Source organism: Panulirus ornatus, chromosome 68 (genome assembly GCF_036320965.1).
Source record: "Panulirus ornatus isolate Po-2019 chromosome 68, ASM3632096v1, whole genome shotgun sequence".
Lineage (NCBI taxonomy): Eukaryota > Metazoa > Arthropoda > Malacostraca > Decapoda > Palinuridae > Panulirus > Panulirus ornatus.
Genome location: NC_092291.1, coordinates 21,962,359 through 21,978,984, shown reverse-complemented (window position 1 = coordinate 21,978,984; position 16,626 = coordinate 21,962,359). Strand labels below are relative to the sequence as shown.

Here is a 16,626-nt window from a genome sequence, read left to right as displayed (position 1 = left end):
ACAGTCAGTTAAAACCGACATTCTAGCAAATGGTATTACGCTGTTTTCCTTAGTAGCATTAAATGAGTGTCACCATAAGAGATCTTATATTCCTAGTGGCATATATACCATTAAAGTTTTACGTAGAGGTTTATTCATCACATCCTAGTTTAGAAACGGGTTTCGTGACTGCTAAAGAACATTAAAACAGATTCACCGACTTCCTTGGCAGTTTATGACCGTGCTGACTAAGTGGTGAGTGCCCAGATAGCACTGTGCACGTGCAGTGTAAAAAAAAAAACCCTTTGGATCATTTCTGAATCTGACACATTCCCGAGAGAAATGCGTCGGTGCAACTATGAACCACATATCGCTCAAATACAGACACGACTGTCGTTCACTTGCCGTCTGTCTGACATACGGCATTAATGGTCATTTCGTCGCGGTTATCCTACTCGCTGACGGACGAGTTCAAACTCCCTGTGGTGGATTTTGATGATATCATCATCACAAACGTTGAATCACAGATGGTACAGACCCCCACACACGTGATGTGGTTGTAGATTAGCCGCGTCTTCGAAAGTGAGTTGCTCCTCCTCGAGGTCGGTCGTCCAGGCTCTCACGACCTCTCCAGGCTTCTCACAACTCTCTCAAGACACACTCAGGACCTTCATCAGGGCCTTGTTTGCCTCTGTTGGACTTGCTCGTTCGCCTCCAACTCTCTCTCTCTCTCTCTCTCTCTCTCTCTCTCTCTCTCTCTCTCTCTCTCTCTCTCTCTCTCTCTCTCTCTCACACCCAAGCCTAAGTCACGCACTAACCGTGAGTCACTTACGGGCCCGTATGGGGTTGGATGCGCATGGGTTCGAATCCTGGTCGTGTCAGTCTGTCCACACCCATCCCAGATGTTCATCCACCCCTTCGGAGCTAGACGATAAATGAGAACCTTCCTTAGGCATACACACACACACACAGAAGTAAAGACATGGCTACATTTTGTATATATATATATATCTATATATATATATATATATATATATATATATATATATATATATATATATATATATATATATATATATATAACAAGGTTAAGAGACTGTACAACACTAGTGTAAAACTCTCTCACCCCGTAACACACAAGTAGCCGTCACACACACACACACACACACACACACACACACACACACACACACTGCTTGATCAGAGATGCTGTCGCCGTCGTGTTACTGGTGTTGTCACCTCTCGGTTGGTGATGTGGTTATCTTCATTTGAATAACCAGCTTCCTCCCCCTCAAGTGGATTACCACACCACGTCTGTACGGCACTCGAGAAAATCCTCCCCAATCTGAGCGAAAGGTCACCACACTGCCCTGCTGCTGTCCGTAGCATCGTCTCTATATTACGGACCCTATTTTATTGTAGTTTTACTCTGTTTTCGTGTCCTAAAATGCGTATTGAATCCGAAAACACTGAAATTAAATTCCATATCTTTTTTTATTGTAGTTTCACTCTGTTTTCGTGTCCTTAAATGCGTATTGAATCCGAAACCACTGGAATTCAATTCTATATCTTTTTTCATAAGTTCCACATCTCCGGCGTATGTAAATATACGATTCGTAATTTCTTACGACTGAAAGTTATTGTTTTTTTTGGACGAGGGAATCAGGTCGTAACACAGATTAATAATTAGGTAATTCTTTAGTGTCTTTCTACTAATTACTCATGAGTTAGATGTACGATGGATCCCAGTGTATCGTGAATCATCCAGCACAAAATTGATGATACTCATCATCCTGTGTTGTGTGGGTGGGTCTCTTGTTAACAGCTATTGTTGTGAGGTGGCGTACGATACTGCTGGGCATAGGGTGGTTACGAGAGAGGTGGACAAACGTTGGTTTACGATCGTACAGGACACATGATGGTTGCACACATGCTGGATACGATACTTGCTGGACACATTACGATACTTCTGGACACATGATGGGTACGATACTGCTGGACACTTGATGTTTACGATACATCTGGGTACATGTTGGTAGCTTTACTCTTGGACACATACTGGTTACGGGGATGCTGCACACATGCTGGTAATGCTACTGCTGAACTGCTATCCATTTTCCCTCCTTGGCCCACATTGTTGACTTTTCCTTTGACCTAATTCACACGTGGGTTTCTGGCATTCGGTCTACAAACACCACAACTCTAACTCTCTCTCTCTCTCTCTCTCTCTCTCTCTCTCTCTCTCTCTCTCTCTCTCTCTCTCTCTCTCTCTCTCTCTCTCTCTCTCTGCATTCATCAGTAACGACTCGTGTGATCTATCTCCCACTCTTGTACCTAGCAGATTGCCTCAAAATCAATCAAATAGAATTTGTATTTATTCTTTTTTTTTACATTTATAACTACCCTAGTAGTAATCTCTACGAAAGAGTCCTGGTTTATACAAGACCTCTTTGAAGATTCCTGCAGCTTAAGGCTACACTAATTCCAGTAGCTGGGAGATGTAGGCTCCTTGGTAGTGTGAAATACATTGACGAGACTGTACTCCCACTGATGCATCCTTGCCAAAGGAGACTTTTCACACTGAAGGCCATGAATACGTATATAAGCCTTTTCGTAATCAGTCCATTAGCCTAATTGTTCTGTGCGCTTTCATTCATCGTCTTCAACGTGATTTAGAGTTCTTAAGATAAATTACATCCTAATTACCTATCACATGAAATAATGACCAAGAGAATTAATTTATCAAGGACCGAAAAAGAGTTTGACTATGATATAAACCCTTGCTTAAATTTAAAACAGGTTGGAAATTAGATTTTAAATGGTATTATAAACGCTCCTGAAAATATTTTGAAGTAAGAAAAGAAAATGGGTGATATATTCAGTCATAAAGAAGATGCATTGCTCTACCCTCCACGAAGAAGTAGACCAGAGACTCTCTCATTCACCTGTGCATTTATGAGGAATACATCTTCAGTACTTGCTCGAGAAATTTGGCTCAGAATCCGAGGAGAAATGAAAGACTTCCAGATGTGATTATGGGTAATTAACTCCGCTGATACACAGACCATTACGCAGACAAGTGTGTACGAACACACACATGCCCATTACACACACACACACACACACACACACCCACACACACACACACACACATACAAACAAACAAGCACATAGATACGTAGTGGTACGTTATTATAACGGTTAGTTATGTTTATAAAGAGAACTAAGCTGAATCTACATTTTTGATCGTTGGTTAAAGGCAAAACTTTGCTGGGTTTGTGTTTGTATATATATTAACGCTTTCTCCTACTCATGATAGGAAGTTTGAAGAGCTTGATCTCCTATGCACATTATTAGATATCCTTTCTCCTTTGTGCATGACAATCTCACGTACTGTATTTACATGTTTGGGCATTATCTCTTTACTGTACTTCGGCAAAGACGTGTGATTCCTTCAGCACCAACATTCATCACCTGCTCAGCGAAATAAAAATTCTTCCAATCTTGCTTTTTATGCTCGGCACCCGTCTCCCCACACCGGCCCTGGACATCTATCACGCAACACGCACAGTGATCAACGATCAATCCCCAAGCCGAATCAAAAAGTTTATTCCCTTATCACACTTTAGCATTCTATACCCACAGATCCCCCTCCTCTCCTCCTATTAAACCAAACGTGACACTTTCTAAACACACACACACACACACACACACACACACACACACTCACACATACACACACACACACACACACACACACACACACACACACACACACACACACACACGCACACACACATAAGAATGACTCGACCAGCACCAAACATACGACCTCCCAATGCAGTCTTCAATTCTAAACTGGTACACTTCCGTATGAACCCCCACTCCCCAGACATGTAAGAGTGACACTTTCTCCTCTGTGTCGTGGACTATACCTGTCTCTACAGTTCTGCAAGCACACCTTCAGTATAGGGCAAGTCCCGCCAGACTCGAGATGTAACATCCATCATGAAGAAGCTGAACACTCACTCCATAACTCATCCTACACTCAGTACATCACTACACACATATAAACACACTTTACCACACTATGTGACCTGATGTCTCACCCGGTGGACGTGGCCAGCTTCCTGTGCGTTGCAAGAACTCCATAAAAGGGGATTTTGGGATAGAAAGTAAGCATGGAGCCTATACGTATAATCATATAGTACAATATTAAGAGAAATAGATCGACCAGGTTTTGTAGCAATATCTTGGTAGTGATTTCTGGATCTTGTTTTTTTTTTCCATCCTAGGTCAGAAGTTATATATTATCCTAGTGTGTTATCGGTCGAGTAGATCAACGTAACTAGCAAATCAATATCTTCTGGGATGCCGCCAAATGGCTGTCTCCAGCAGCTGAAGAAGAACCATCCCAAACCTCAAACAACATCCAATCATGGACACCTATAGAATCTGATCATGACTCCATCAATAATACGTTACAACCAATAAAGCGGAACAAGTATGATGCCATATGAAACCTGATCTCCCCTCCTGATGTCACCTCCATTACCCGAGGTCAAAGGTCAAAAGAATCCCTGCGGTCGACCCCACATTGTTATGAATGTCATAACTTTCCTGTAAAAGTGTTCCCGGACACGGCGAGATGAAATTCCGCTCGCATTTTCCTCCCCCCTCACCCTTTTCCCTCGGCGGTGTAAATCTTGGCCGACCTTCTCTCAAGCGTACGTATATTTTCCCCTTGATCGTAGCTGCTATGCGATCTCGTCCCTCCCTCCCTCCCTGATTTAAGGCGCCGCAATCTAACTTCCTGCACGAGATCGGCGATAAAGTATGTCGTAAGTGGGACCTGCGATCGCCCCTTGACACCGAACACCGATCAAGCGTCAGAAGTCGTTGAAGAATCCATTTGAAGCTCAGAAGAGAACGGGTCCTCTACCGCTCAGAGAGCCAATTGTAGAAAACGGGAGATGTTAGAGGGGGGACGCTCCTGTTTATGGTGGTTCTCTGGATATCGACCTTTTGGCAAATAATTGGTTGGATATCGGTGAGACCTTGGTCATTCTTTTTCTTTTTATGACCTCCAATACCTTTCTCCTTTCTCTTGCTGACTCAGTCCCACTCAGACGTTATTTGAGATCGCCCTCAGGGAAGAGGAGGTATTCCTTTCTGACTCAACTGAGGGATAATACTTTTCATACTTCGTAATACTTTCAGATTTTCATCATTTTGCTAAGAATTATAGAAAGCCAATTCTCACTACAAAGGAGTCTACATTTCCCTTCTCCTGGAAGTAGCGCCAGAACTCTTCACAAATTAGTTTTGGCGTTATTTTGTATCATTATTTGAAAGCGACTGAAGTGTATTCCCAATAGATAGAAAAACAGTTAAACCCTTGCAACTTTACTCCATGGATTCGAATGAAGCAATGTTCGAACAGCGATTACCCGATGCATCCGTATTCGAACTCTTCGTATGCGTTCGGAGCACAGGGTATAACAGAACTTGAAGTGACCAATCAGCGACCAGCAAGAGTTCTCAGGTTGTTTTATCATGTTTATCTAACATTACCTTGTTCAACCAGCGTTACCATGTTCAGCCAGGGTTGTCACGTTTAGCTTAGGATGTCATGTTCAGACAGTGTTACAATGTTCAGCTAGTGTTGTCATGCTTAGCGCTACAGGATGTCGTGTCTTTGCTACACACTATTAAATGCTTCTAATGAAAAAAATATTTATATCCATCACTTTAATGAGTGATGTTTGATAGATACCAAACTTTCCAAGGCTTTCTAATGTGCAGTAACCATTGTATTTCTACGTAAATCAACTCATGTATTATGTATGTAAGGTGTGTACAATGAGGAAATGACTTGGTATGTGATATACAGCCAAGTAAGTCTCGATTATTTGATATTTTTGTTAATCCTTACAGTTCATAATGCTATGTATTCTCCCTTTTTCATCATACAATATTCAAAGATCTTCATCTTTAAGGTATAATAGTGATTTGAACTGAATATTCATACAGATTGTATAAGTAAACAGATGTTTGCTATATTCAAATATCTGTAGTATATTTCTCAAAGAAGTGATGAAAAGTAGATATAGATATCAAGGAATGTGTTTTGAGTGTTTACGTGGGCTGAGGTAGTCTGTGTGTCGGCAGGTGTGAGGTGGGCTGTGAGCGGGACTGTGTCGTGGGGCCCTGGTCCGCCTGGGGTGTCTGTACACCGACGGATTGTACCGCCTCGCCTCCCCCTGCCACGCCAGGTGAGTACCCCCTGCCACGCCAGGGGAGGTGAATATTCCTGCCACTCCAGGTGAGTACCTCCTACCACGCCAGGTGAGGTGAATATTCCTGCCACGCAAGGTGAGTACCTCCTACCACGCCAGGGGAGGTGAATATTCCTGCCACGCAAGGTGAGTACCTCCTACCACGCCATGTGAGGTGAATGTTCATACCACACCAGGTGAGGTTGATATTCCTACCACGCCAGGTGAGGTGAATATTCCCGCCACGCCATGTGAGGTGAATGCCTCCTGCCACTTCAGGTGAGGCCAGGAGTGCCTCCAGCAGCACTAGGTGAGCTCCCAACTCCCACGTCAGGTTGGAGCACCTGCTCCCACTTCCCCAGACATGTAACTTCAACTAATGCAGCACTGGACACATACTCCGTGTCCCCGCTACACTACGTGGGTACAACCGCTCTCCCTTTTTAAGTCTCATTCAAACTAGTTTAATGGAATTCGAACTCCTTTTTATCTTGTTTAGTCCACTTTAATCATGATATGGCTACGCCCGGCATACTGATTATCAAAGTAACTCAAATATGGGTTTTTTTAATGTTTCACTTTAGTGTAGGAATATACATGATGCATTACAGCTGTTAAACGTGTTAACTAAAAACGTGAAAAGTCTTTTCAGCATAGGATTGCGAGAGGCGTGCATACATAAGCACAGAAGACAATTAGGAAGCAAATTTGTATTTCGAAAGTTGGTTTTTTATGGTTTCGGTAAACTGGACAATGTGGACAATTTTGTTTATAGCTTTCTCGACGTAGACATTATAATTCTTCTAAGACTTATTTTGGAAACTTGTGTTCCATAATGCGTCATTTGTTTACTGCTGCGTGAGACATGATTATGGAGACAAATGAGCCTTTAGAAAAACGTATTTCATTTCTTGTTTATAAACTGTGTAAAGAGAAGTTACTCACTCCGCATTCATGTGAGTGGATTTCCTCTGTGAGTTTGAATTGCTTGTTAGAGTCCTTTTCAAGGCCAAGAATATATCACAAAGCTTTCTTTTCAAGTTTAGCGATATCCTACTTTGGGAATGATAGTCGTCTATAATTTATACATATAATCACAAGGACCACAGCGTGTTGTGGTGGTATTAAGTCATAGCCACCACACCTTCGGACACGCATCCCGAAGCCCTCTCCTGGGACTTTCTGCTCACACACACACACACACACACACCCTCCCACCCACACCAGCCTACTACCAAACTGTCATTATCTCGACCATCACTAACCAGGCGCCTGACAGTGGCTCCCCCAAGGACTGTGTCCTTTCCCACAGTGTCTCACGGTCTAGCCAAGTAGCTCTTCGGACCTGGTACTGTTAACACTGACGTGCGCGTCAGAACCAAGTGTATTAATGGAGATCCCGGAGTTCCTCTGTAACTACTGTGGGTGGAACTACTGTGGGTGGACAAGTACGTGTTGGTGTACATTTACCATGTTGAGAACGTATTCTGACTACTTCGTTGAAGTGTTGTGTATTGTCGTAAGTAGAATGTTCTTGCTTCCTCTTATGCCTAGTGGGTTTAGATACTGGAGTGATTGTTTTCATAAATTGTCAATGGTCTTTTTCCTTGTTCCCGTTTTCTTCTTGTGGTTTTCTTTTGGTCACACATACATATACGTATGCACTTGCATGGGTCGATGATGTAAGTTTGGCCTCGGGGTAAATGGTTTTGGTCAAAAATAATTTGGTTTACAGTCATAAAAGGATTTAATGTTTTATTAGTTTATATGGTAAATCGTTATAGTTCAAAAATCTTTTTGTTTACAATCATGAAAGGTTTAATGTTTTATCAGTTTATATGCACATTAATTATTTCAGATTATAAACGTATTTGCTGTATTTATACTTGCAAAATTTGTTAACATTATGAAACCTAATTATCAAAACTGTCACGAACGAACAAAATATTGAGGCTTGAATTGTCAACACTCATGTACGCATATATAAGACCACATGATTTTGAGTGGTTAGACATAGGGAGATAGGAAATTCTTCATCTATTCCCAGAACGCTAGGGTTCAAGCAGTGATATTATGTTTTGAAAGATGTGTAGGTTCAAAATCCGTTAGAATATGATTTTGATTAAGTGAGGGATTAGAGAGAGTTATCTGAGAAGAAAAAGGAAAATAATTGTAGTGGAAAGGTTGATTGATACAGGCGCGTGTTAGTGCATGGAGTCTGAGGTGGAGGGTGGTTGATAAAGTGACATGTATGGATGAAACACTGGCTGTGGGCGCAGAAAATGTGGACATCTGGTTAAAAGCCAACTATACCGGGACTACAAGACAGGGAACGTAGGGACTTTTAAGTCATTTACATAGAATATTTCATTCTAAGGAGCGGAAATACTTGTGAATTGAAGACGTGTTAAGTAAATACGGTGAAGAGAACCAATTGCCGCTGGGAAATTTCAGAGAAAGATGTTAGAGGACTGATATAAGTGCAGCGGAGGTGATATTTTGTGCATGGAGGTGGTGTGAATAGAGACGTTGGCCACTTGAAGTACCAACACTTGAGCGTTTAAAGTTGAAGCGTAAGACACTAGTTCATAAGTGTGGACGTTCATCCTTCACACACACTGAGGGTGGGATGAGGACGTGTATGAATGATCTCCGAGGTCTTTTACCGTTTGATATAGCCCATGGTCCTGTGAACAGAGTTGATAGATGGATAGATAAATAGATAGTATTTGTGAGAGGATACGTCTGTATAAAGACGGAGGAATAATTGACGAAAGTTTTTTATAGTTTCCTTTCCGAATTACCTTGACCTACGTTAGGATAGTTTAACTTCGCTATTTGTTCGCCTCTGTGGTTCCTTGTGATTCGTATCCCTTCCCACATATCAAATTAAAGGATAATGAAAAGAAGTTAACCTTTTGTGATCGAACCCAGGGAATGTGAAGCGAAAATGTTAGCTTCGATTTTACCTAGATTGAAGCCGTCTCAACGCGTTATATATATTATATACTATCGATTCCATTGGATTCTTTCTATCATGAGAAAATTATATTTCAAGAGAAATTATATAACATTGGAGATTACGAGTTGTAGATGTAGTATCTTCCAAATGAAGAAACATATTACATTGAAATGTAGATGATAATTCCATATCTTAAATGTAATATTGTCGTAGGTGTATTTCCATGATGCAAGTGTATCCCCATGTTGCTAGCGTTATTCCATGTTGCAAGTCTACCACCATGTTGAAAGGGCATACCCATGTTGCAGGTTTAACCCAATGATTTGGTTATGCCACTGTGTGGTAAGTGTGTGATCATGTCAATGTATCATGTTGTAAGTGTATGATTATGTCAATGTATCATGTTGTAAGTGTATGATCATGTCAATGTATCATGTTGTAAGTGTATGATTGTCAATGTATCATGTTGTAAGTGTATGATCATGACAGTGTATTATGTTGTAAGTGTATGATCATGACAGTGTATTATGTTGTAAGTGTATGATCATGACAGTGTATTATGTTGTAAGTGTATGATCATGTCAATGTATCAGGTTGTAAGTGTATGATCATGACAGTGTATTATGTTGTAAGTGTATGATCATGTCATTGTATTTTGTAAGTGTATGATCATGTCAGTGTATTATAAGTGTATGATCATGTTATAAGTGTGATGTCATACTGTAAATACATTGTCATATTCCAGGGGTAATCTCATGCCGGAGGTCAACAAACGCAGGGTCCTGGGACTAAAGCCAGGCTTGGGGTGACTTTTCCCCTCGTAAAGTGCATGAGTGTAAGCTGATCCTGGAATGGTACAAAACCTCTTAGATCAATGTGTGTGTGTGTGTGGGTATGTGTGTGTGTGTGTGTGTGTCATATAAGAGCCCTAACCATTTTTCAGTAAGTTTCACAATATTGAGTAGAAACAAAAATTAGGACATATAGTTTCTCTTTATTTTTTTTAAAGGGGTCCTTCTGTATTGCTTGGGGCCCTGGGCTAGAACCCGGTTAGACCCTGCCTCGATCTATCCCTGGTTTAGAAGTGTACCATCATATTGCATGTGTTACACCATGTTTGCAAACGTCTCCCCATGGTGCAAGTGTAACACTGTGTCACCAGTCTATCCTCAGCTGCAAATTATCCTCTTAGTACAAGTCTGTCCTTGAAGCACAGGCGTAACACTGCGTTCCAAGTGTAGACAAACAGGATCTTTCCAAAACTTTGGTGAATCCTTCCTGGTAGAGTCCAGCCCTCCGACGCGCAGCACATGCGAAACATCCATTTAGCAAGCCTGAGGGACATTGGACACAAGTGTACACTAGAAAAGTTATTGCTCAAATCCTTTCTTGTTTTGTTTGATTCTTTGTGCCATTTCCATGCTGGCTGTAGTGGTTATGGGGATTAAGCGTAAAGATTTATGGATATAGGGCTTAGTCGGCTGTGGTTATCGTGTGAAAAAGCTTACGAAACGCTCGAGAGCAGGGTTCGATACCAGTAGTGATTCATGGATGAGAAACGTGAGCAACGAATGCCTTGAGTCGCCAACATTGTCCACATTTGGATGGTTCTTAATGAGGGAAATGTCTTGAAATCATATTATATTCACAGTAACGCTGAGGTGAAATGCATATTGTCAATATCGTATATTATCTCTTGAAACAGTGAATCTATCTCGGATGTCTCGAACTTCTCCATAACTCCATCATTACGTTGGACCCGTTTAAGATATTCTCCCAAACGAAACAGGGAAGATGGTTATCCCGAAGCCTGTACATTGGTGCACAGTGCCCCTCCATACTAGCCACAATGTGAATGCGAATCGCCTAAAGTTTGACCAATTGAAGCACCTGAGGGAAGACACAGTCCGGACCCCCTGAGGTTCGATAGAATGAAGCAGCTGAAGAAATTACCCTATGGCTCAATAGATATCGCACCGGACAGCATGTATGAGAAGGAGGGTGGAAGGAAGAGGGAGGAAGGGCGGGGGAGGAAGTGAGTGCAAGGTCGTGTGTGTGGGTGGCGAATGGCGTCACGAAATCCCCCATACACTGCGAGACGTAGGAACGTACCGGCCCGGCTGGCCGGCTATGCCTCACAACACAACGAGCGTTGAGTGTAACGATGGTCTTGATTGGACGATTTTAAGAAAGTACGCCGCCGTTATTGGCTCCGAGGGCGGAATTGAAGATGATCCGGCGTGGTAGTTACCCCGTGTTGGGTTGGTGCTTTGGTCAAAGGTCGTGAGAGTCTTTTACATATACGTTGTGCTTCATTTGATGTCTAGTATTGAACACTGTATTGAAGATACTGTGGTGTAAGTTCGTATGACACATAACAATTTATCGTGGGGGTCGTTAGCACAGTAATTGTAGCACTACATTGTTATCTGGCCTACTGGAATTGGTGAACGGGCTCCTGGTTCCATCGCGGCGCCAGTCTCGCCCCATTTAGCTCCTCGTGTTGTTATCTGATAAGGTTTAGAGAGTCTTATCAGCGTGTATCCGGTCTTCATAAGGAGGCTCTGCCTTTGTATAAGCTTTGACCATCTCCCTGTGATACACGTAGTTGTATCTGGTCGTAGATAAGAGGCAATAGTTGCTTAAATAAGTAAGATAAGTGGATAAGTAAGCAGGATAAGAGATGACGGCTAACCCCTTGGCTTAGAGAGAGACTCGTCACATGGCCCCTTTCTCTGTTCCTTAAAGTAGAAAACGAGAGGGGAGGATTTCCAGCTCCCTCCTCTTTTAGTCGCCTTCCACGACACGCAGAGTATACGTGGGAAGTCTTCTTTCTCCCTTATCTTCCTAAAGTATGGGAAAACATAAAGTTGTAATACTGTCATAGAAAAAAAATCCTTACACTGGAAAAAATAGCGGATAGAAATGTAAATGTATGGGATATTGTGTTTCAGGAAGACACGAGGGTTTTACCCCACATTTACACAGATTTCCCTGGAGTCAATGCGAAAAAAAAATGATACATAGTCATACTGGGATATATATATATATATATATATATATATATATATATATATATATATATATATATATATATATATATATATATATATATATATATTCTAAAATGAATTTTAGTATTTTCATGAAATTCGTCAGTAATTTGTTCCAGAGTAAACTTCAGCGATTTTATCACACTTAATAGTCTATTCTGAATCAGCTTCAGTAATTTTAAGCATACACTTTTATACATTCATTCCACAATAAACTACGGCATCTTAAAGATACTCGTTAAATCATTTATTCTCGAATAAATCTTCGACATTTTGATGGTACGTCACCGTGAAAAATACCTTCTGTGCAGCTGGGTCTGGACCAGATGGACGCTCACCCATTAACACTTGCAGCCTCGCGCTCATGGTGGCGCTACGAGCGTCGTGAGTGCTTCCTCCTTCGGCCGGGAAAAGTGGCTTTAAGAGTTGTCAAGTGTGGCGCCTGGTGGTGGCCTGGAGTTACTCTCGCACTGGGGCAAGATTACTATTTAACTTCCTGAATATTGCATACGTTGGCGGGCGGTGGCAAAGCTGTTGAGGGAAGGTTGGGAGCGCTGGGTGACGGAGGAGGAACTTACTCTCTCAGTGGGGTGGGTGGTACGACCCACGTACATAGGAGGGCCACCATAATAACCCACCTGTTCATAGGAGGGTAACCAGCGTAGCCCAAGAACAGTGGGAGTCTCCAGTACAATTCGCCTGCTAATGGGTCAACCAGTGCGACCCCCGTACACAAGGGGTAACTAGTACAATCCACTTGCTCAGGAGGCAGCCAGTATAACCTCCGTACACAGGGGGGTAACCAGTGCAACCCACCTATTGTGGGGGCAAAAGTACAACTAAGCACTTCGATGATTTACACCTGTAAATCTTGGTTGGAAAACGAGATAATTCACTGTAAATCCAAGTCAATATTTACGTCTTCCTTCATATGATTTAGGGTCTTTTCTTTTTAGGTCATCGTGTTCCCGTCTGCAACTAATGTCTATATTTCAGTATTTCTTAGCAACGAAATATAACTCTTCTCATTATAGCTCACCGTTTTAGAATACCTGAAAGAAAACTTGCATGTCTATGCTTATTTACAAAATATCCATCAAATGACCTAAGAGATGTGTAGTCATCGCTCGTGTGAGGGATAACTCGAACGAGTTTATTTCCTAACTGCATTTTGTACGAGTAGAGTGACTGGCTGTATTGAGAATGTGTTGTGTATGATACAGAACACACTTCGCGTAATTCTGATAAGTTGACTCGCGAGACTAAAACCAGGACAGCAAGAATAGCTTTTGCTATTCACAGACAGATGACGGATTTCAGGTTTCTGATTGGTGTGTGTCTTGACTGTTTGTGGCAAATGGATCATCATTTGTAGACGACACAACACTACAGGAATGACAGCGAAAGAGAAGGATTTTAGTTGTCAGATAAATCAGACTAATGTATATATATATATATATATATATATATATATATATATATATATATATATATATATATATATTTTATTTTTTTTTTCTATTTGGTTTGTCGCTGTCTCCCGCGTTTGCGAGGTAGCGCAAGGAAACAGACGAAAGAAATAGCCCAACCCACCCCCATACACATGTATATACATACGTCCACACACGCAAATATACATACCTACACAGCTTTCCATGGTTCACCCCAGACGCTTCACATGCCCTGATTCAATCCACTGACAGCACGTCAACCCCGGTATACCACATCGATCCAATTCACTCTATTCCTTGCCCTCCTTTCACCCTCCTGCATGTTCAGGCCCCGATCACACAAAATCTTTTTCACTCCATCTTTCCACCTCCAATTTGGTCTCCCGCTTCTCCTCGTTCCCTCCACCTCCGACACATATATCCTCTTGGTCAATCTTTCCTCACTCATTGTCTCCATGTGCCCAAACCATTTCAAAACACCCTCTTCTGCTCTCTCAACCACGCTCTTTTTATTTCCACACATCTCTCTTACCCTTACGTTACTTACTCGATCAAACCACCTCACACCACACATTGTCCTCAAACATCTCATTTCCAGCACATCCATCCTCCTGCGTACAACTTCATCCATAGCCCACACCTCGCAACCATACAACATTGTTGGAACCACTATTCCTTCAAACATACCCATTTTTGCTTTCCGAGATAATGTTCTCGACTTCCACACATTCTTCAAGGCTCCCAGGATTTTCGCCCCCTCCCCCACCCTATGATCTACTTCCGCTTCCATGGTTCCATCCGCTGCCAGATCCACTCCCAGATATCTAAAACACTTTACTTCCTCCAGTTCTTTTTCTCTCTCTCTCTCTCTCTCTCTCTCTCTCTCTCTCTCTCTCTCTATATATATATATATATATATATATATATATATATATATATATATATATATATATATATATATATATATATATATATATATATATAACCATGGGACAACGGTCATGGCAAGATACATCGTGTGTTTGAGGCTACACAAATGTATGTGAATAATTCCATCACTGCTAAATTCTCTTATGGTTCATTTACTTCTCCAACACCATTCACACACGTGTGTACCCTTTTATGTTAGGTCTGTCCTGTAATCCATCCTATGAGAAACAAATAAACATTTCGTACTGTCTAAATTCACTTAATCCACAACTGTATGGTAAAATATTGTATGTGTGTGTTTGTGTGTGAATTAACGCCTGTTTACGATATTAATGTTGGAGCTGACACAAACTGAATCCTCTGTACACAATGTCAGGTGCAATTAACTTCTAAAATCCCAACTGGGAAAACTACTTGAATGTTGTACGATTCGCCATGACTCGTTGAATATTCATTCGGTTTATGTATTTATGATAATCCCATGATCGTTTTCTATGAAAGGATCCTGGTGTTACCCCAGGATTCTTTCTAAAGGCTCTTGTAGCCCAAGGCCGCGTTACATCCAGTTGTAGAGAAATGTAGACACCTTTGAGGTTTTGAGAAGTTCTTTTGAGGAGACTGTACTCCCGGTGATACAACCTCGCCCAAGGTGGTTTTTCATTCGCGGTGTAGCCATTTGCCAGCGGAGCCCGGTAACACCATAAGATATATGCATATGAAATTGCGTTTGTGTGTTTACTGTTTGTGTGTTTGCTATTTATGTGTGTTTGTTATTTATGTGTGTGTGTGTTTGCTATTTGTGTGTGTTTGTCTGTTGGCCATTTGTATGTTACGGGGCGAGCTGTACACTCTTGTTCCCGTGTCTCTCAAAACTTTCGTTTATGTACCATATATTCACCCTGTGTGTGTGTCTACCTCAGCCTAAGCCAGGTGCACGTGTGTGTGTGTGTGTGTGTGTGTGTGTGTAGGTACGTCTCTGCGAGTTCACGGTGGTTAAGCAACTCGTTCTTCCGCAGGTTTCCAGCGTCGCCGTCGTCAGGTGGTGGTAACGCCCAGCCTCGAGGGTACAGAGTGCCCTCCCCTGGAGGAGCAGAGCGAGTGCCACGAGGCACAGTGCCACCAGTGGGTGCTGGGTGACTGGTCCGCCTGCGTCCTCACTAACCCCTCCCGCTCCTGCGGTTCTGGACACCAGCTCCGGAACGCCTCTTGTCTGGACAGTGCTGGCGTGAGTAACCCCTCCTGCCATGCCTGAGACCCATTTCCCTCTTTCGTCCACTCCATTATATGTGTATGTAATACAGCCAGAATGGGGTTACTTTAGCGTCAGGTTTATCATATAGTAACACTACGTGCACCTGTGTCAGTTCTCAAGGTATTGTGTTGCTTGAATATGTTGTCTTGATGTATATGGAGTACTGTGGCCTTTGTGGCTTGCTTACTGGAAAGAGACTGTCTATGGGGAGTCGACTGCATGTTACGTTGAGGTGCCATAGGCTTGATTTGATCCGGTAGAGGATAACAGTAAAATGTTGTTATTAATAAGTTTCCTTATAACGATGAAACCGCCTTCATATATATATATATATATATATATATATATATATATATATATATATATATATATATATATATATATATATATATATATTGGAAAGGATCGGAATTTTGCGCGTGATCAAGATATTCCTATGAGTCCACGGGGAAAATGAAACACGATAAGTTCCCGAGTGCACTTTCGTGTAATAATCACATCATCAGGGGAGACACAAGAGAGGAATATAAGTCATTTGCTATACATCGAAGAGAGGAAGCTAGGACGCCATTTGGTTGTCCAAAACAATTGGACAATCACATGTTAACCAAATGGCGTCCTAGCTTCGTCTCTTCGATGTATATCAACTGACTTATACTTCTCTCTTGTGTCTCCCCTGATGATGTGATTATTACACGAAAGTGCACTCGGGAACTTATCG

At 41.9% G+C, this 16,626-nt stretch overlaps 1 protein-coding gene across 2 annotated transcripts in view; it reads left to right on the top strand.

The window, feature by feature from the left end:
- The window catches only part of LOC139747472 (thrombospondin type-1 domain-containing protein 7B-like), a 752,245-nt gene extending 736,331 nt beyond the window's left edge, over positions 1-15,914 (top strand). For both annotated transcript variants that reach the window (XM_071659834.1, XM_071659835.1), the window contains 2 exons: positions 6,151-6,254; positions 15,670-15,914. In XM_071659834.1, coding sequence (XP_071515935.1) covers positions 6,151-6,254; positions 15,670-15,905 — 340 coding nt within the window. In that variant the 3' untranslated portion in view covers positions 15,906-15,914. The remainder of the gene's footprint in view (positions 1-6,150; positions 6,255-15,669) is intronic.
- Positions 15,915-16,626: the final 712 nt, after the last annotated feature.